Source organism: Sminthopsis crassicaudata, chromosome 2 (assembly GCF_048593235.1).
Source record: "Sminthopsis crassicaudata isolate SCR6 chromosome 2, ASM4859323v1, whole genome shotgun sequence".
NCBI classification, from domain to species: domain Eukaryota; kingdom Metazoa; phylum Chordata; class Mammalia; order Dasyuromorphia; family Dasyuridae; genus Sminthopsis; species Sminthopsis crassicaudata.
The window spans coordinates 160,459,840-160,481,605 of record NC_133618.1 but is presented as its reverse complement, the minus strand read 5'-3'; the positions used below and the strand labels follow the sequence as shown (position 1 = coordinate 160,481,605).

The 21,766-nt window shown below is 34.3% G+C and overlaps 1 protein-coding gene across 1 annotated transcript in view; it reads left to right on the top strand.

The window, feature by feature from the left end:
• The window catches only part of DTD1 (D-aminoacyl-tRNA deacylase 1), a 153,134-nt gene extending 131,615 nt beyond the window's left edge, over positions 1-21,519 (top strand). Inside the window, exons 5-6 of the mRNA XM_074287760.1 lie at positions 7,464-7,637; positions 20,918-21,519. Coding sequence (XP_074143861.1) covers positions 7,464-7,616 — 153 coding nt within the window. The 3' untranslated portion in view covers positions 7,617-7,637; positions 20,918-21,519. The remainder of the gene's footprint in view (positions 1-7,463; positions 7,638-20,917) is intronic.
• Positions 21,520-21,766: the final 247 nt, after the last annotated feature.

Here is a 21,766-nt window from a genome sequence, read left to right as displayed (position 1 = left end):
TTTTCAAAAATATTTCTTCAGTATACAACATCAGAATAATTCATTATTACTTTTAAAATATAACAGCAGAAATGACCTTGTTCAATAATGCTTTATACCAGACAAGGTATAAAATAGGAAAATGCATGTTCGCCAAAAGTGTTTGCTGTTATGATAGATGAACTTTAATGTAAAATAAACCAGATTTAAAGAAAAATAACAATTACTGAATGATGAGGTCTTCCAAATGCTTCTGTTTTCAGAGGATGTTGTGGTGGTAATATTAAGTCTCAGACCATTGAGGACTCTCTTATATGAGATTGATAGTCATTCAAAAGAATTTGGTCCTGATTCTCTGTAGGAAAAAATCAAGTAAATGAAGAATGTTTATCACTTGCAATCAGATAAACAGAGAATTAGTAGATCAGAAGTATGAAATACAAGTGAATAAATAATACTCATAATTAATTGGGGGGAAGAGAATTATTTCAGGATATTGCTAATCTCCATTTATTAATAAACTATTTTGCTGGTGCTGTTATATAGTAGTGAGATATGGAATACCGCCATCTCCAAATAATTAAAAATATAAATCATGCATAGACTACTAGGAAAACTTGTGGTATGGAGTGTGCATTAGGTGTAATATATAATCAATGAAGAATTTTAAAGTACAAGAGTAAAAGATTTCATCCAAGAAATTCATGCTAGGAAATAAAAATGTTGAGAGAAATATAGTGGTAGACAGCCTGAGTGTTCCACTGCTGTGTTTTTGAAATCAGGAAGACTGTGTCCTTGTGCACATTGAGTGGACCTCTTGTACTGAATTCTTCTTCTTCTTTTTTTTTTTTTCTTTTTTCTTTTTTTTGCTGAGGCAATGGGGTTAAGTGACTTGCCCAGGGTCACACAGCCAGGAAGTGTTAAGTGTCTGAGGCCGGATTTGAGCTCAGGTCCTCCTGACTAAAGGGCTGTTGCTCTATATATTAAACCAACTACCCGTCCCCCTTGTGCTGAATTTTAGGAAGGATATAGATAAGAGTGACTTGGAAAGGATAGGCATTCTTGAGTTATCATCTAAATCAGTAGAAGAAACATCCATATCCCTGAATTTACAGATCCATTGGAGTGTTTGAAGTATAATTCTTTGATGTCACAGATAGATGTTCTGTTTAATGGGACATTGCTACCACTTTGGGCCAAATGCAGAAGAAAGGAGATAATTGTTTTTTTCTTATGGCTCTTATGAATATTTTGTATCAATAAAGGCACACTGTCTCCTGTAAGTAATTATATCTTGGATTACAGGAATTCATTTTATTTAAAAATCTATTTAACCTTCATCACACTTTATTATAATTAAATAGAAATAATGTAATATGAGTATATTGAGTAAGAGATATAAGTATTAACTTTTGCTTATAAATAATTTGAGACTAATGGGGAAGAGGGTTGTAAAGGAGAAAAGAATAGGCAAAACTTACTTTGGTTAAAGTATCTGAATACCTAGGGTGAAATACTACTTGCCTACTTACTACCTTTCCCTTCTAGAATCAGTGTTGTCAGTCATTTATTAAGCTTATAGACCTGGCACATCTGCTCTGAGAAATAGTAACCTACATGAATCAATAGTGACTAGAGTTGTCAGCTTCTAATTCAGCAGCACTCAGAGGGGTCCAGGGTTATCTACATATTGGTGAAATATATACCTCCGAATTCAAGATTGACAGAATGTAGAAGCTATTATACTTATAGTCATTTTACAAACATTTATTAAGTACTTACATGGGCTAGGTACTGCTCTAGGTGCTGGGGATACAAATATAATTAGTGAACCAATTCGGTTCTTTTCAGGAGCTTTACTCTTAATGATGGAGATGAGTACATGTATGCTCATACATATAGAATAAATAAAAATAAGAGGGAGGTAAAGGGAAGGAGGGAGAGAGAAGGGGATAATGTGTAATGAGACTGGCAGGATAAGTGAATAGCTTGAACAAAAAAGGTTGTTTTTAGTCATAGAGGTAAAAAGGAGTCACTGGAGAGTATTGAATAAGGGCTAGATTTATCCTTCAGGAAAATAATTTCAGCAGCTGAAGCAGGTTAAATTGGGATGGGACTAGATTTGTTCCAGGGAGAAAAATAAAGACATTTCAGTAATCTAGCAAGAAGTGATCACGTTTTGAGTTAAGGTGCTAGAGAGAGAGAGAGAGAGGCTTGGGTGTGTGAGATGCTGTGGAAGAAGAAATGACAAAATTTGACAATTGACTGAATATGGGGAGTGAGGAAACTAATGCCATTACTATAGACTGGAGATACTTGGAAAAGAGGAGAAGATAAATTCTATTTCAGACATGGTGAATTTGAGATGTCGTTGGGAAGTGTCCTATAGGCAGTTGAAGTTGAGATGGCAGCTACCCACATGCCAGTGGGTAGTATTTGAGTCAGCAGGGAGAAAGAGTGTAGTGGGCACAGGACTGAGCCCAAAGCATGGGAATAGAGAAACTGTCCACAGAAGGTAAAAATCAGGAAAGGATCACCATCAGATGCGATGGTTAAGGTATCATTTGAGAAAAGGACACAGGCAGTTGGATGAGGAGGTCAAAAGATGGGTTACAGGATTGATATAAGTGAGAGAAAAGGAACTCTGAAGGAACTGTGTACACACATTTTTTCAGGGTTTGGTTGACAAAGAGAGGAGAGAGATTGGTTGAGAGTTTAAGGGTTTAAGTGAAGGTATTTTAAGAATTAAGGAGAATTAGACACATTTGGAGGGCAGCTAGGAGGCACAGTGGATGGAGCACCCAGATTGGAATCGAAGACTCATCTTTATGAGTTCAAACCAGGTCTCAGACACTTCCTAGCTGTCTCATCCTTGGCAAGTCACTTAACCCTGTTGGCCCTGGGTTTTCCTGAATGTTCTCTCCCTAGGCTTTCTCTTAGGATTCTCTTATGATCCCACTGATTGCTTTTTCTCATTCTTCTTTTTTGGACCACTGCTTATCTCTTGCCTGCTTTCCCTAGGCGTTCTTGTGGGTTTTCCTAAGCCCCTTTTCTTTCTGTGTTCCTATAACTCAATATCCAGTCTTGGTTGTTGTCTTTCGTTCCTAAACAAGACCAAAATTACTTCCCCATAGTAGAGTCATATGAGTTTGAGATGCTCTGCCAAAAGTAATCTCTATGAACATTTGGGTGGATTCTCTAACTTTATGCGTCTTGTGTTTCTTTTGAGCTACTTCAGTTCTGCTTTGCTCATAGAGCCCGGTACCTTCTCTGATGAAGGCACACTGTGCTGGGTGATTCATGTCACAATATCAATTCTAAAGTTTTCAAGAGAGATCTTGAGAGTGTCCTTGTATTGGTTTTTTTGGCTACCATTTTACACTTTTCCTGTATGAGTTCTCTATAAAATAGTCTTTTTGGCAAGAAAAGGCTTGGCATTTGAACAAATAACATGGATGGCCCATTAGAGTTGTGCTCTTTGAAGTAGTGTTTGAGTGTTTGGCTCTTCAGTTGGAAAAAGGACCTCAGTGTCTGTTATTTATCTTGTCAGGTGATCTTCAGAATCTTCCTATGACAATTCAAATGGAAAAATGGCATTTTTGAAATTGCTGGATTTCTCTAGACTGTCCAGGTTTCAGAGGCATCCAGCAATGAGGTCAACACAATGGCTCTGTATATTTTGTTTGGTTGGCCACCCAATTCCTCTTCTCTCCCACATTTTCCTTTAAAGCCTAAATACCAACCTAGCAACCTAGCCTAATGGAATTCCAGTCCCAGATTTTTAGTCAACATCTTAAATTAACAGTATTCAAAATGAAACTCATCTCTTTACTTAAACTGTTCTCTCCTCCACATTTCTCTTTTTCTGATGAAGGTCTTTATTTGTTGGATCATCTAATCTCATCCTTGACTCTTTTCTTTTAATCTTCATATTCAGTTTCCAAATCTTGTCACTTCTATCTCCATAGCATCTCTTCTTTTTCCTCCAATCACATGGCTGTAACCCTTTTTACTTCTTATCTCATCAGTTTCACAAACCTAATTTGTCTCTGACTTTACATCCCGTTATCCACACAGGTGCCAAAATAACTTTTCTAAAATACAAGTTTGACTATATTTAAAAAATCAGGTGTTCTTGGTTGTTTCTGTAAAAAATTACAATTTTTTCAATCTAGCATTTTGTAACTTCTATGCTTGCAGTTTCACTTTTTCAACTCAGTTTGCCTCACTATTATTGATCCTATATTACTTAAAATTAGTTGTTTATTTATCAAAGTACAGACAAAGATTGTTTTCAACATTCACTCTTGCAAATCTTTGCCTTCCAAATGTTTCTCTCTCCATCTCCCCCTTCAGCAAAACATCCAATATAGGTTAAATGTGCAATTATTCTAAATATATTTTCATATTTATCATGGTGTACAAGAAAAATCAGATCAAAAAATTAGAGAGAAAAAAAACAAATAAGCAAGCAAATAACAACAAAAAATCAAAATACTATGTTGTGATCCATATTCGGTTCCCATAGTTCTCTCCCTGGATGCAAATGGCTCTCTCTCTCTCTATTGGAATTGTGAGTGGAATCATTTCATTGTTGATACATCCATCAAAGTTGATCATTTTTACATAATTACATAATTTTGCTGTTGCTATTTCCAATATTCTGTTGGTTCTACTTACTTCATTTAGCATCAGTTCATGTAAGTCTCTCCAGTTCTCTGAAATCACCCTGCTGGTCATTTCTTACAGAACAATAATATTCCATAACATTCATATACCATACAGGCACCACTCAAGTTCCAGTTTCTTGCCAACCCAAAAAAGATTGCTACAAATATTTTGCACATGTGGTCCTTTTTCCGATTTTATGATCTCTTTGAGATACAGAGTCAATAGAGACACTGTAGGATCAAAGGGTATGCACAGTTTGATAGCCTTTTGGGCATAGTTCCAAATTGCTTTTCAGAATGGTTGGATCAGTTCACAACTCCATCAACTATATATTAGTGTATTAACCTTATATTACAATTAACCTTGCTTACAGGCATAGGCCATTTTTCACATCTGGGAAGCACTGTCTCTTTATCTCTATTTCTGTGAATCCTTTAGTTCCTCCAAGTATTTCCTCCTTTTTGAAGCCTTTCCTAATCATTTTAGCTGCCAGTACTATTTTCTATCTTAGATTATCTACTGTCTGATAATCTTTTTTGCTTGTTGAATCTTCCAATAATTTGTAAATTCCTGGAAGGTAGAACTTGCTTCTTTTCATATTTTTATGCCTTTGTTTACTAGCTTAATACCTTGCATATAATAGGCCATTAATTAACACTTGCTGGAAATAGCAAACATCATAGTTGAGTACCAAATGCATATATTGAGGTAAATGATTATGTATTGGTTTTACTGTTATTTTATCTCAGTGGTGTTTATTGCAGATTTCCTTTAAACTCACTTATAATCTAATATTCACTGATTAACCTTTTTGACTTGAGGATATGGATCTACAAAGAGTTTGAGTAACTTGGTCTGTGACATGGAATAGTTTTATTAAATATTGCTTCATTTATTGTTAATTATAGATAAATGCTTATACATTTATATATATATTAAATAATTTTAATTTTTATTGATTATAACTTGATAGCAATGTAATGTAAATGCATTCTGTTAAGAGTAGTATATAAATTAAAGTTTATCTTTAAAATGAAGAACTGGTGATATGGGGAAATATGATTCATATAAAGTCAAGATTTCATTTAAAACCAAAGATATGGATTGGTCAATGTATGGAATGCATTGAGAGGCAGTATTCTGTGTAGTGGTTAGTTTGCCAGCTTTGAAGTCAGGAAGATAAAACTTCAAGTCTCACCTCTGAACATACTGGCTATGCAATTCTGGGCAAGCCCCTTAAGTTCTCTGTGCTCTGTAAAACTGAAAGTGGCAGAGAAGGTGGTCAAAAGAATAAGTAAATGTTCTATGTCTAATAGTTAATGTCCTCAATTAAGGAAGTTAATTTGGGAGTTCCTGACTCTCTCACTAGGCCATGAATAATTTTGTCTTCTTACAGCAAGGATACTACAGTACAGGTGTAATCAGTTTCAGCAATAATTAATGCCTTGTAGTCTTTAAAAAATAACAGTAGCCATTTGATCTGTTTAACTTATATCATAAAAGACTTTTTTGGAATCTTAACAAGGAATTGGGTCAAATTTCTATCTGTATTATAATCTATAAAAATTCAGGTCTTGCATTTTCCTTTAGTTATTTTCTTTTCACTCTAATTAGATTTTGCTCATATGTAGAACAGGCCAATTTAAGAGATAAAAGATAAATTAAAATAGTACAAAAACAATGCCACACTTTGTTATATTCCTAATAAGAATAAAAAAAAGTCATATTCCTAGTAAGAATAAAAAAAAAAAAAAAACATTCACCAACCATAAGACTGGGGAAAATCTGTACATTATCTTTTTAAGTAAACATTTGATTCAAGGGAAGTCATTTACTGAAGGCTTGATTAAAGATTGAGACTTTTACAACTTTTTTGCTTTATTGCTGACTTGCTGAGCAGGCCTCCATTACCACAGTATACTTCTGTTTCTCCCCAAAATAATATGGGAATAATAACATTTGCTCTTGACATACCTTTTCAGAATAGTGAAGATTAATGAGAAGATGATGACTGAAGCCTAAGGATCAATAATTCTGAGTTTGATTGATGCCTTATCTTAGAGAATTGGTTATATGAAAAGGACTCTATATAAGTTACAGATTACTTTGTAAATCCAAACCATTATTTTTAGGCTACTTTAAGCATCTTTTGCTAAGTTATATTTTTAGGAGTTGTTTGTTAACTCAAAAAAATGACTGAAATCTGATTGGTTTTCTTTCTATATAATAAAATATTTTAATAATTTCATCTCTTTAGTACTTTATTCATACAAAAATTCCTTTATATGTATGTTATATCATTTAAGAAATAAACTGTCAGACAAGATTCCCCCCAAATGCCATCATTCTTTTAAAAAGATTTATGAAAAGTTGATTAAAGAAACCATATAATTTATCTTTTTTGAGAGAAGTGAGCTCTTTTGGATTGCTATATATTTTTTAAAAGATCTTCCATATCAGAAAATCCCATAGTATATTTTAAAACATACATAGTATGTTTCATGGTTTCTTAATTATTGAATCTTCAAAGAAAAGCAGGTAGGTGTGATATTATCAGCAGATTGTATCTGGATTGGACAAGATGGCCTCTCAGAACCCTTTCAACTCTAAAATTCTAAAAATTCTAAAAAGCCACAGGAGACTGAGCTATTTAAAATGGATCTGCTTCATGATTAATATTGTTTTGCTATAGCTTAATCCCTGTTGGGGTGCTTGCTTATGACTGAGGTTATGTTGTATTTTTGAAAACACATATGTTGCATATGTATATATCTGTAAAATATATACAAATATATTTTCCTTTCCCTCCCCAGCTTTCAAAGCTTGAAAAACAACAACAGAGAAAGGAAAAAACCAGAGCAAAAGGACCTTCTGAGTCAAGTAAGGAAAGAAATGTCTCTCGCAAAGATGATCCCAGTGCCAGCAGTGGGGCAGAGGGAGATGTTTCTTCTGAAAGAGAACCGTGATCAAGAAAATACTGTTTTCAGGTATATATCCTCAATTTCTTACATTCCATAGTGTAATGCTGGAGAAACTGAGGCAAGATAGAGATTAGAGAGTTTTTAATATTTTGAGAGGGAGAGATTGTGTGTGTGGGGAAACAGAATCCATGTTGCTCCCAGGGCTGAATAAATCTCAAAGTATCCAGCAACAAGTGAAGAATTCTAAGGATTTTTTTATAGGACGTCAGTGATAAGGTAAATAAAGGCAGAAGGTGAGAGCACTGGAGAGCATTGGTGAGCCGGACTTTTTAGGAATGGACCATAAATTCGGTTCTGACAGGTTGGGGGTGAGGACCTAGGAGCCAGAATGTTTGAAATAGAAGATATGCTTACCTATCTCTAAGTAACCTATCTACAATTTATGGCTCTTTGGAATGCTAATGGTCAGGGCTCCTAGCCATTGATTCTAATAGTCAGGAAGGGGGATTGCAACCAGGGAGACTGAGGCAGAACAATTCAAGGAACTGAAATATAACAATTCAAGGAAACTGAGGCAGAACAATTCAAGGAAACTGTAGCATAATATTGGGATTGAAAATAACAATTAGAAACTTTTAAAAGATTTTCATTTTTCTTACCACATAGTAAGAAAAATTATATTGTATAAGTCTCACTTAAAACTTACTTATATGTACTTATTTTAGAGTGGAAAGGAAAGAGAAGAAACTTATCTCATGCTTGCTTTTCTGTCATTGTTCAGAGACTAGATCTAGACATACAAGTAATTATTTTAAGTTAGATATTTCACCAAGTTGTCTGCTCTATTTAAAAATGTTCCCATCATTCCCCTGCTCAGAAACCTTCTACTATATGCTATGTCTCTAGGAAAAAATAAAAATGATAGTTTATCATTCAGGGCCCTCTTGAATCCACTTTTCTAGTCTTACCTCATTCTGTATCCTTTTATATATTACACATTTCAAGAAAACTGCTGTCTTTGTTGCATCTTGGTCTTACCTTTCACATCTTTGTGCTTATGCAGATCAATGGTTGTACTTAGGATGCATTCAGTCCCCATCCCTATTTACAAAAATATTTTTCTTCTGTCCCTATGCATTTTAGACACTTCTTTTGCCATGAGGCTTTTCCTTATTTCCTTTAACCAAATAGAATTTAATCTCCATCCTCAGCCTTGAGTTTTTTTCTTTGATTTTGGAGTAAAAGAAAGAATGTTAGGTTTAAAGCTGGAAGAAATCTTAGAAGTTATTTACTCTAATCTTCCACAGCCCCTCCCCTTTCTTTCTTTCTTTTTCTTTTTTTCTTCAGATAAGGAAATGGAGGCTTAATAGATAGTAAGTGAGCCACAATTCAAATCTAAGACTCTTTTGTTGTGCTACAGGAGTCTACAGGCGTTCAAATACTGTCTTAGATAGTTATTGTCTATCTATTCTTGGTTTAAGTCACTTACAATTTCCTTTTCTGTAAAATGAGAGGTTCCATTTATTTTAACCTATCTGAAGTTCTTTAGCTGTAAATTCAATTATATCTTTCAATTCTACTTATTTGTGCACATATTTTGTCTCCTTTATGAAACTATAAGACCTTTTACAATTAAGTGAATGGTGTTATTTTTTTACTTTATACTTTCAATTTCTGTGCTTTGCACATAGTGGGTACTTAATAAATATCCAATGACTTGAATTTTTGAAATGAAAAGGGCACATTTTGCTTATTGTCTTGTACTCTTCATTTCCATTAATCTAGTTTAGGCTTCTAGATTCTCAAGTCTGTATTACTGCAATTGGTTCATCATTTATCTCTCTACCTCTAGTTTCTTGCAACTCCAGTCTGCCATAATCTTCTCAAGATAATCTTTTTCAGATATAGTTTTTTGCCCTGTTACTGTCTCATTCAAGAATTGTTGGTAGCTCCCATTTTGCATTATGTTCAGTCTGAACTCTCATGTTCATTTTTCAAGGACAGCTAGGTGGTGTAGTAGATAAACCAGGCCTGAAGTCAGGAAGTCTTGAGTTCATATTTTGCCTCAAACACTTATTAGCTTAAGTGTAACAACCCTACTTAATCTCTATTTGCCTCATTTTCCTCATCAGTAGAATTGGGCTAATAACATCTACCTTTCAGGGTTGTTATGAGAAAATAGTTGTGGAGAGCTTAGCACAGGGTCTGGAAAATAGTAAGCACTATATAAAGGTTAGATCATTGTAATTGTAATGACCTAAGAGATTAGATTACTACCTTTCATTATAAAAATGCTATTCTGAAATGTTACTTTGCCATAGAATATATATATATATATATATATATATATATATATATATATATATATAATATAAAAAAAGCAAAGGCTAAATTCAGTTATTTTGAATCTCATAAAAAGCACTGCATAACTGAGACTTTTTTAGTTTTGACTACCATATAGAAAGCAACTATTGTTATTACTTACAAAATCAAGCCATCTCAAAAAAAAAAAAAGATAGCAGGGTTGTTTAGATTTCTTCTGACATAAATCATCTACAGTGTGTGTTTATCCTCTGAGACAACAAATCTTGGGAGTTTCTCCTATTTTTGATAGTTCAAGAAATTGCTGCTGCATGATCTCTCAGGGGCAGCTAGTTGGTGGTGCAGTGGATAAAGTGCCAGGCCTGCAGTCAGGAAGACTCCTCTTTCTGCATTCAGTCTGGTCTTAGACACTTAATAATCATGTCATCCTGAGCCAGTCACCTAACTCTGTTTGACTCAGTTTCCTCATCTATAAAATAAGCTGGAGAAGTTAGTGGCAAACCACTTCAGTATCTCTACCAAGAAAATCCTAAACAGAGCCTCTGAAGTCAGATATGATTGAAAAATGACTGAACAGCTTCCCTAAGGATACATATACACAAATAGGATACACTAATAGTCAGTTTCTCCTTTGATGCTTTCTTATTAAATATTTGTTGTTATTTTTGTTAGTACTGCTAGAAAGAGGAGGATCAAAGAAAAGTTAGGACTGCTGTCAATGGGAACAGCAACAACAGTGATGACGGTAACTCACATCTATAGAAAGCTTTAAGTTAAAGAATGCTTTAAATATATTATTTTATCCTTGGAAAAATCCTGTGGAGTAGATACTATTTTATTTCTACTTTATAGATAAGGAATCTAAGTCTCAGAGAGGTTACTTGGCAACATAAATAGACAAAGTTTATGAATTTTTATTTTGCTTTTATTTTTTCAGCCTAGGATACGTCATTTGGGAAAGAACAGAACAAAATTGGCTCTAGGGAGTTGGTACCCATGGTCACTTCAAGGAGAATAAGAAAACACCTAGCTGTCAATGTTGAATTCAAGTCATCTTACTTAGATGAACTACATACTTGGGTACTGAAAAAACTGATGTTCTGATGTGATTAACAAGCCAAGTATTAGCTATAATTGAAAGATCATGGGGAATGATACAGCTGTCATAATAGTGAGGAAGGCAGATGTTCTTATTGTTTAAAAAAGAAAATGGATAGAGTCTGCAAACCATAGGCTTGATTCCTTGGAAATTTTTAGAATGGATCATAAAAGATGCTTATTAGTAAGCATGTAGAAAAAAGAATCACAAAGATTCAACATAGCTTTAGGAAAAACTGCCACATTTTACTCTTCCTAGGAGAATTTTACTAGGATTAAATATAAAGTCTTATACTTGTGAAGTTGTATTTTCTTTTTTTTGACAGAATATCAAACTAGAAGCTCAGAGGAATTCCATAGATGTAGTTTACCCAGGCAATTCATGTTGTTCTTTTTGGAAAAAACTGAAAGAGTTGTGGTCAGAAAATGGTAAACTTGTTTTTATTTAGTACAGACTAGACAAGTTGGACTCAGAGAGTATATCATTGAGTAAAAAGACTACTCCTTGCTTACAGTAGACCAGTAGAAGTTTATTACAGGAAAACACACACAGACAAATGTGTTGCAAGAGAATACTCCTTTTAGGAAGTAGAACCTCTTTTCCCGTATTGCAGGCTAAAGTTTGTCTTTGGGAAGCCATGTTTATTTTCTATTAGTTTTGGCTTGGCCTGCAAATCTTCATTTCTACAAGTAAAACTGTCTGAGAAATTGAATAGCAAAGACAACATTGGAAAGATTTATAAAGTATAAGGACAATAGAAGTATGTGTCTCCTTACTTTGTAGTAAATGAAGAATATTTTTCAAGATGAAGTTAACCGTGTCAAAAACAAGGAAACCATATGAGCCCTTCTTTCTTTGCCTGTATAACATTGATCTGGAATTATGTCTGCAGTTTAATGTTCCAGGGATCTATGCTTAATTCTGTAATGTTTAACATTTTAATCAGTGACCTATTTAAAAGCACAGAAGGCATGCTTATTTAATTTGCAGATAACACAAAGCATGGAGGCAGAGCTAACTCACTATATGACAACCAGTATCCTTAAAGATCTTTACAGAGTAGAGTAATGATTGATTCTTAGGGAATATAGGAATAGGACCTCTAATTTCAGTAATACTCACAGGTAAGAAAACTCCCTTTATCAGTGCAGATCAGCGTCTTTCTATGTAACTGACATGCTTAAACAATTAATTTGAGTACATGTCAAAATTAGGGCTTTCCATGGGAACCACATTAAATGTAATTGGGAAATGTTTAACAAAATAAATAATAATACAGTACAACATAATAACATTAATTATTAATGTTAATAATGTCAGATTTTCTAAGTATCCCTGTAGGGATACATTTCTAATTGATTTTGATACCACTGGACTAGAGCTCTAAGAGGTTAAATGATTTAGCCACAGTCACAAAGCTAATATCTTTTAAACTTGAATCCATTATCCAGCAAGAACTTTAACTTTGTGCTTCCTGATTTTCTTGGTTCTAAGATCAGCTTTCTATTTTGTCATTCTTTCTCTTGATGGAATCTCACTAGGAGAAATTCATTAGGATTAAATGTAAAGTCTTACACTTGTAAATTTTTTTTTTAACCAAGAATAAGATTGCAGTGGTGGGGGTGGTGGGATGGGGCCTGTGGCATGTTTGTTTGGGGGAAAAAAGATCTATAAAAGTAGTGGACTACAAGCTTAATATGTATCTGTAGTATAATATGGCAGCCAAAATCGCTAACGTGATCCCTTGGGCTGCATTAGAAGAAGTATATCTTTTAGGAGTAAGGTTTGGTTAGGGAACATATGTGGTACTGTATTCAGTTGGGGGTGCCGTAGTTTAGGAAAGATACTGATGGACAAGGAAGCACTTGGGAGGGAAAGATCTTGAGGTCCTGTCAAATAAGGATCAGTTGAAAAACTGAGGATTTGGTTTAACATTTAAGAGGCAAATAACATATGTGTTCAAGTATTTGCAGGGCTCTTATGTGGAAGAACAACAGATCAGAAGCTCTGATAAAAATTGCAGAAGAAATTTAGTATTAAAATCTTCTATTTTTTCGTTCTTTTGGTTTTGTTTGACTAATTCTTAATGTCTCATGGACTCATTCACTTCCATTTGTTCAGTTCTAATTTTTAGCGAATTATTTTCTTCAGTTAACTTTTTTATCTCTTTTTACATTTGGACAAATTGAACTTGTTCCTTGGATTTTTTTCCCATTTCACAAATTCTGTTTTTCAAGGAGTTGTTTTACTTTTTCCATTTTTCCAAAACTGTTTTTTAAGGAGTGATTTTTTTCAGGCAATTTTTGTGTTTCCTTTTTCAGAGCTTGCATTCTCTTTTCCCATTTTTCTTTTAATTCTCTTTTAAGATCTTTTTTGAATTCTTCCAAGAGATCCTTGTGAGATGGCTTACATCACCCAGCTTACATCTTCATCTGAAGATGTTTTACCTTTAGGGTCCTCAGGGTTTAAGGTGTGTTCTTCCCTGGCTCCATAAAAGCTATTTATGGTCAGAGCTCTTTTTGCTTTTTTTGCTCATTTAAAAAGATTGAAGTCTGCTCTTAAGGTAAAGGGGAGATTTCTGAGTTTCCTTTACAAATGATGGCAGCTTCACACTGCCCTGGGGCCGGTGCTGCTGACTTCCTTCCTGTGCTGGGTGGGCATGGCCAAGTCCTGCTTGTTATGCTGGACTTAGGGGCTATTTTCCTTTTGTGGTTGTGTTGTAGGTCTCACAACTACTCTGCTGATCCACTGCCTTCTGAACCAGGACAGAGCAGTAAATGTTGTCGTATTTTGACTTTGAATCTCCCACCAGATCCTCCCACGTGGAAGCCTCTCTGCCCTGAACCTTCCTGCATTGGGTCTGCTCTGGGCCCTGTCCTTCTCTGCCCAATTGAGACAGACCTTTCCTGAAGTTCTTCGAAAAGATTTTCTGATAGAAATTTGTTACACTCCAAATATTTGTGGGTTCTGTCACTCCAAAACCAGTTCAGAGGCTTGATCTAAGCCAAAGACCTGTCTATTTTCTGCCATCTTGCCTCTGCTTCCAGTACTAAAATCAAGAACAATTCCTTAATGGTTTGAGTTGTTTAGTTGTAAAAGATTTTGCCTTGGGAGGTAAGGATTTTCCTCTCATTGGAGGCCTTCAAGTAGAGGCTGGATAACTATTTATTGCTTATGTCTTAATAAAGTTTTATTTTTAGGTTTGGATTAAAGGAATCTAAAAGGGCACAGCTAGGGGAGGGGAGGAGGAAAGGAAGGTACTCAATTGTTTGGGGGCATGATAGGGAAGGCCACAGGAGTGTACTCTGGTCATAAGTGAAGTGGCTTGGCCTCCTCCTCAAGTACAGATTTAGGGAAGAGCTCATATTTACTCCAGCCTACAATCAGAAGGGCTTCTAATAGCAAAGGGTATGTAAGTATTACTACTAGGGCCAAGGTACAAAATGTTCTATAACCTTGGAGTACATTAGACATTTGTTTTAGGAGGTTACACCTAGAATCTTATAGGAATCAATGACTGGAAAGCTTGGTAGGTAGGTGGTTCAGCAAATAGAGTGCTGGTGCTGAAGTCAGGAGGATCTGAGTTCAAATGTGGTCCCAGATATTTACTAGCTCTGTGACTTTGGGCAATTCATTTAACTCTGTTTGCCTCAGTTTCCTCATCTGTAAAATGAGCTAGAGAAGGAAATGGCAAACCATTCCAGCATCTTTGCCAAGAAAATCTAAAATAGAAGGGTGGTGCTGGTGGTGGTGTCACACTAAAATGACTCAACAACAATGACAAAAAGCTTATTTACATTTTATAGAGACCCTCCAAAGAAAAAAAGGTAATGTGAACATATTAAGTTAGTAACAATATTGGGACTGGGTTTCTTTCCTGTCTATATAATAGTCTATAGTCTCCAGAGACTTTTTTCCCCCTAGTCAAAAAAGAGTTTTGTTGTTTATTTTGCTTTTTGGAGGCAGGATGCTGATGATTGTACATTGGTTTGGTCTATTAATTTTTTCTTAATAACAAAAGGCATTGTTGTTCTGTGTGGTTAAAAACAACTTTAAAAGCTATCCCAATAGGATTTAAACTTTTGAGTTCATGATAGTATGTCATAAAAGTCTGAAATAGATTATTATTTTTTCCAGCTCTTTGCTATTATTATTTTTTAAAATTTTCATTAAAGCCTTTTATTTACAAAACATATGCATGGGTAATTTTTCATCATTGACCCTTGCAAAGCCTTCTGTTCGAAATTATCCCCTTCTCCCCACCCCCTCCCCTAGATGGCAGGTAGTCCAATACATGTTAAATATATTAAAATATATGTTAAAGAAATTAATTATTTTTTAAACATCAGGCTAAAATATGCAGAGAGGGGTTTGTCTTTTGTCTCCTATTTTAAAACTTTGCAGCAATTATAAAACTCAGATAGTGGATTAAAATACTCCATTACCAGATCCAGAGGGCATAGATGAACTTACCTTTTATCTGTATTATGGGTGCTTTACAGTGCCTTGCAGATAATGGTTGTTTAATGTATGTTTGTTTGTTAAATGAATGAATTATTTGGAGGATGGCTGATTGGAGGAATGATTTCTCTTTTAAAGGTCATAATGAATAAGTTGCAAAGGCAATAATATTCCTCAAACAAGAACCTGTGTTGTTTGGAGACATTCAGATATATTACATTTGAAAACACAGATACATAGAAAAATGTAGTATCCAGCATGTTGCAGAATGCAACTGTGACCTTTTCTCCTTACAGATATGTAAGTTAACTTCCATACCATTTCTTTCCATTAGTTGATGTTTCTCAGGAGAAGGTGGCATGTGATTTCCTCAGGGAAGTAGATTATTTTGAAATTATTTGTGAATATTTCACATTAAAGTATACATTGCATTGAATTTTGGCATATTTGATTTGATGTATACTCCAAAAAACAGACTGTGCACTAATTACCCTTCCAAAATCTCTCTTAAAATTTTTAAAAATTGATTACTAGTTTAATATATTTGAAGTCTTCTTTTTCTTTCCCTTTCTGTTCAATCCCTCAGTTTTTGTTATTAAAATGTCTATTATATGGACTGCTCACAATTCAGGGTAATTCTAAGTAGTTTGGCTTCTTACTTATTTTGAGAGAAACTACTTAGATACTCTCTAAACCTGTTGATAACCTTCACTTAGCTATTGCATATGTAGCAGGTACATTTTAAATGCTTGGACTTCCTTAGTTCCTTGTTCTACAGTCACATATGAAGAAGTATAAATAATGACAAGAGAATCCAATTAATCTCTTTTTAATGGGATCCATATGTGAAGGCTTTATGTAAAACATATTCACTCCTTTCTCTTTCCATAATGAATCATAAGGCAATTTTATATATATATATATATTCATGTTTTACTATCTCAACTGAACTACAGGCTCCCCATGGGAAAGGATCATGTATCACATAGACTTTGTGTCTTTTATACCACCTAGTACAAAATTATGCAGAGGAGTATCATAGAATCTCAAAGTCCAAAGGGATTTTAGAAGCCTTTTTGATTATTCAGTAGACTGAATCTGAGAAGCTCTATGGTCCATTGGTGCAGTTGCAATGCCTCTATCATGTGAGATTATTGTCCATGTCCTTCTATAAAAGATCATCTATTTTAGTGTACTAGAGGCCATTATGTGGATAATTTAAAAAATGTGCCAGTGTAATGTTTTGAATATCCATCTATATTCCTTGCTCTTACAACATGGTCATCTAATTTCTTCTTCTGGTCATAACCTGACCTTGATAATGTCTTTTATGTCATATTTTGTATATAGGTTAACATTGGCAATCATTATTGTCTCCTGTTTCTTTTACCTCATTCATAGTTTTAATTCTACTGAGATTATGATTCACACTCATATAAAGGAACATTACATAAGATTTTCATAAGATGGGGTTTGAAATAGGCTAATAGCTTGGATCATTGAAAATTGTATATTGCTTCCCAAATACATTAGAACTTCTAGACTTGATGCCATTAGAACAACATCAGCATTAAACAAATATTTGTTAAGCATGTGTGATATAAATTATGATGAATATTACTATTCTGTAAGAAATGATGGTCAGGCTGATTTAAAAAATTTTTTTTGAAATGACATGAACTGATGGGTGAAGTGAGCAGAACTAGCAGAACATTGTATACAGAAATAGCAAGATTGTATGATGATCAATATGATGAACTTAGCTTTTGTTAGAAAAGCAGGCATCCAAGACAGTTCCAATAGACTTGGAATGGAAAATGTTGCCCTTATCTAGAAGAGAAAACTATGCAGATTGAATCTGGACCAAAGCATACTATTTTTACCTTTTTTGTTTTTTCTTTGTCGTGGTTTTCTCCTTTTGTTCTTATTTTGTTTTCACAACATAATTAATGTGGAAATAGGTTTAAAATGATTGTACGTGGATCATTTATCATGGGGGAAGAAGTGGGTAAAGAAGGGAGAAAAAATTTGGAACTCAAAATCTTAGAAAAGTAGATGTTGAAAACTATCTTTACATGTAATTTTAAAAATTAAATACTATTGAAATGTTAGAAAAAATCATATGATTTAAATTCATATCCTCAGGAACCTCCCTGCTATCAGTGCCCCTGTAGAGCAAATGTGGGAACTATTATATTAATAGCATCTAATTTGCCATGGTGCGACGCAGAGAGAATGAATCATTATAAAGTTCTAGGCATTTATAGTTTATTAGATATGGGTATATCTTTGTACTTAAAAGCAAATGAGTTATTGTTCCTGACTTAGTAATTGATACAATGTATTCCTGATGATTCACACTGTAGGCTATAAGTAGATATATTTTATATTTGCTCTGTCATACAGAGTCCATTTCCTACATTCAATTCAATCAGTATTGTGAGGTTCCAGCAGAATATGGCAGGATCATATTTCATATAACCACTAATTTCTTAGATTGCCCAGACTTGTCCTTAGTTGCTTGGACTGCTTTGTTGTTGTTCAGTTTGTCTGATTCTTGTGATCCCATGGACCATAGCATGCCATGCTCTTCTGTTTTTCACTAATTCTCAAAGTCTGTCCAAGTTCATGTTTGTTGTTTCCATGATACTGCCTATCTATCTCATCTTCTACTGCTGTCCCTTTTTCCTTTTACCTTCAATATTTCTCAACGTCAAGGTCTTTTCCAGTAAGTTTTGCCTTCTCATTATATAGCCAAAGTATTTATGTTTCAGCTTCAATATTTGACCTTCTAGTGAATAGCCTGAATTAATTTTTTTGAACATTGACTGATTTGACCATTTGACCAAGGGATGCTCAAAAGTTTCTCCAGCACTATAATTTGAGACCATAATTCTCTGGTGCTCAGCTTTCCTCATAGTTCATTTTTTCACAGTCATACATTCTGCTGAAAAAAAAATACCTTTAATTATACAGGCATTTGTTGACAAAGTCTCTGCTTTTTATCATGCTTTCCAGATTTGCCATAGCTTTCTTGCTTTCTTACTGAGCCAGTTGAGGTTAAATGACTTTCCCAGGGTTACACACCCAGGAAGTGTTAGGTTTCTGAAGCCAGAGAACTCAGGTCCTCCTGACTTTGAGGCTGGCGCTATATCCACTACACCAACCAGCTGCTCCTATGGCTTTCTTTTCAAGAAGCAAACACCTTTTAATTTCATGCCTGCAATTGCCATCTGCAGTGATCTTTGAGACCAAGAATATAAAATACCATTTCCATTTCTTCTCCCTCTGTTTGCCAGAAAGTGATGGGAGTGGTTGCCAAGATCTTAGTTTTTTTTATGTTAAGCTTCAAGCCAGGCTTTTACACTCTCCTCTTTCATTCTTATCAAGAGTTCCTTTTTACCTTTTTTTTTTTTTTTACTTCTGCCATGAGTGTGCTGTCACCTGAACACCTGAGATTTTTGTTGTTTCTCTCGGCAATTTTAATTCCAGCTTTTGATTCATTTAGCATTTGCATTAATGTACTCGATATATAAGATAAATAAAGTGATACTCACAGTCTTGTTGTACTCCTTTTCTAGTTTTAAACCAATACGTTCCTTGTTCAGTTCTTGCTTCCTGGCTTTCATAGAGGTTCCTAAGAAGATAGGTAAGATGATCTGGTTCTCCCATCTCTTTGAGGACTTGCCACTGTGATCCACATAGTCAAAGCCTTTGATTTAGTCATTGAAGCAGAAGTAGAAGGCTTTCTGCAATTCCTTTTCTTTTACCATAATCCAGGCAATTGTCAAATTGATCCCTAATTCTTCTACCTCTTTGAAAAGCAGCCTGTAATCCTCCTAATTCTTGGTTCACAGATTACTGAAGCCTCATTTACAGTTTTAGTATAATCTTGCTAGTATGTGAAATGAACACAATTTATCTGGTGATTTGAATATTCTTTGGTATTGTCCTTCTTTAGGACTGGGACATAAAACTGATCTTTTTCAATTCTATGATCACTGTGGAGCTTTCCAAATTTATGGGCCTATTGAGTGCAGCATTTCAACAGCATCATCTTTTAGGATTTTGAATATTTTAGCTAGACTTCTGTTACCTCCTCTTCTCTTTTTGTTAGGAATGCTTCCTAAGATCTACTTGACTTTATTCACCAGGATGTCTGACTATAGATTGTAACCATGCCATCATGGTTATTAGTGATGTTAAGATATTTCTTGTAGAATTGTTTTTATTTTCACAGCCATTTTTCTTAATCTCTTCTGCTTTTGTTAAATTGGGCTAACTTTGTCTCAAATCTGTATGATTAATATTGTCCTAAAGGACCTAGAAACATCCTGGAGTATAGGAGTGACAGAAGAACGGAAATGCTTTCCAGCTCACATTGTTAATTTAATATGGGCACCTACTTGCCTGTGTATTTGTCTTATTCAGGAGCTGACCCATCTTGAGGAGAAATATTTTATAGAGCTTAAAATGCTCTTACCATTGGCTTTTACCTGCTTTTATCACAATAGTTTGTCAGTCAGCAAACAATTTTAAAGGAATAACTATGTGCCAGACACTGCTAAATTGTTGGGAATACAAAGAATAGCAACAACTAAACCAATCCAACAAACCCCAAACCCCAAATCAAAAAATTCAGATCCTTCCCTCTGGGATGCAACAACTAGGTACATATGGCATGGATAAAAATAGTATAGAAAAGACAGCATTAGCAGCTCAGGGGGAGGTTGGGAGATTTTTCATCAGGTGGGCTTTGAACTGAGTCTTGAAGAAAGCCAGAGAAAATAAGAGGTGGAAGTGACTGAACATTTGTATTATTCTGAATTCTTTGATAAGTGTCAGTAAAGTTGGATATTAGAGGTCCTGGAAAATGGAGAGATATAATTGATAATTTGGCAATGTGGTGGCTGTCAGTTATATTTTAAGTCAGATTCTTAGCAGTTGAAGAAAGAAATTTATTTTCTTTTGTTTTTTTCCTTGCATAGGATTCAGAGGTATTCTTTGGTCTCTTTTGAGTAATTTAATTCAGTAAAATTTATTAAACACTGGGTATAAGTTCTGGTGATTAAATAAAACCAAACTATTTGCTTTCAGGGAATTTACCTTCATTACCAAGGGGAATATGCTATGTACACAGATAAGTAAATAAAACATAAATTGAGGAGCTAGAGGGTTCCATTAATAAAAGGAGTCAAGTGAAGTTTCAATGTAAAGGTATGAGTCCCTTCCTGATAGAGAGATGACCTATTCAGTTATTCTATGTTGAAATGGATGGCCAAATGGAAAAATGGCCTCATAAGGTTACTTCTCTTAGAAGATTCCAGACTAAGAGAATAAACCTAGAAGAACGAATGAAATTTGATGTCAGAGACCTAGCAAATGACAGATATTTTACAAATTAAATTAAATTTTGCAAAAAGGAAGCCTTTATTCATTTTATCATGTTTGTTTTTTTTTTTAGTGCATCATCTTTGGGCAGAAAAGTGGAACCTGAAGAATGCCCAGAAGACATAAAGTACCTACACCTCAGAAATGTGAATTAAAGGATTTGGAAAGGAAAAAAGGGAAAAAAGCAAGACAGAAATTAGAAATTTATGTCATTCTGCATTAAAAACCAACCAAAGGAATGTTACTATTTTCTGTTTTTGCTGTGGCCTAATAGTGAAAGTGAGTCATATCATTTTTCATTGTATTCTTCATTTTGTTTATTCTGGCTCCTGAATAAGAGGCAAGCATTTTAAATACATATGTAGCAAAAAGCACATAATTAATAGTTCTTAATTTCAGATATTTTTGGCTTGCATTTTGAAAGAGTCTTCTATCATTTAAAACTGGATACTCAGTGCATCTTCTGTTGTGTTTGTATTAGTGTTGTGTATATTTCTATTCATGCTCTACATGACACTGGGGTAATATGTAACTATTGTGTCAATGTTAAGGTATAAAAAAGAACAATAATCATTGATAATTTACTGTGTGAGCCTTGTGTATCTTTTAAAGTTTCTCTTTTTTCTAACAACAACAACAACAAACCACTTTATTAAACAAATTCTGTTACCTTTCTGTCTAATAGTATTTTTTTTTTGAGATAATGCATATAAGCTTGATTTTTTTTTTTTAACAAATGCTACTGATTTCCATGTGGAATGATATTTTGACAGAAGCATCATATAGTATTTTAAATTTCTCTTGATATAAACAGGGTTAAATTATATAAAAAGTTCCCCCTATTCCTCTTCTTTATTTTCTCCTTTCCTTTCTCTGATGGGATGGAATCTAAAGAAAAGTTATCACATTTACCATCATTTGC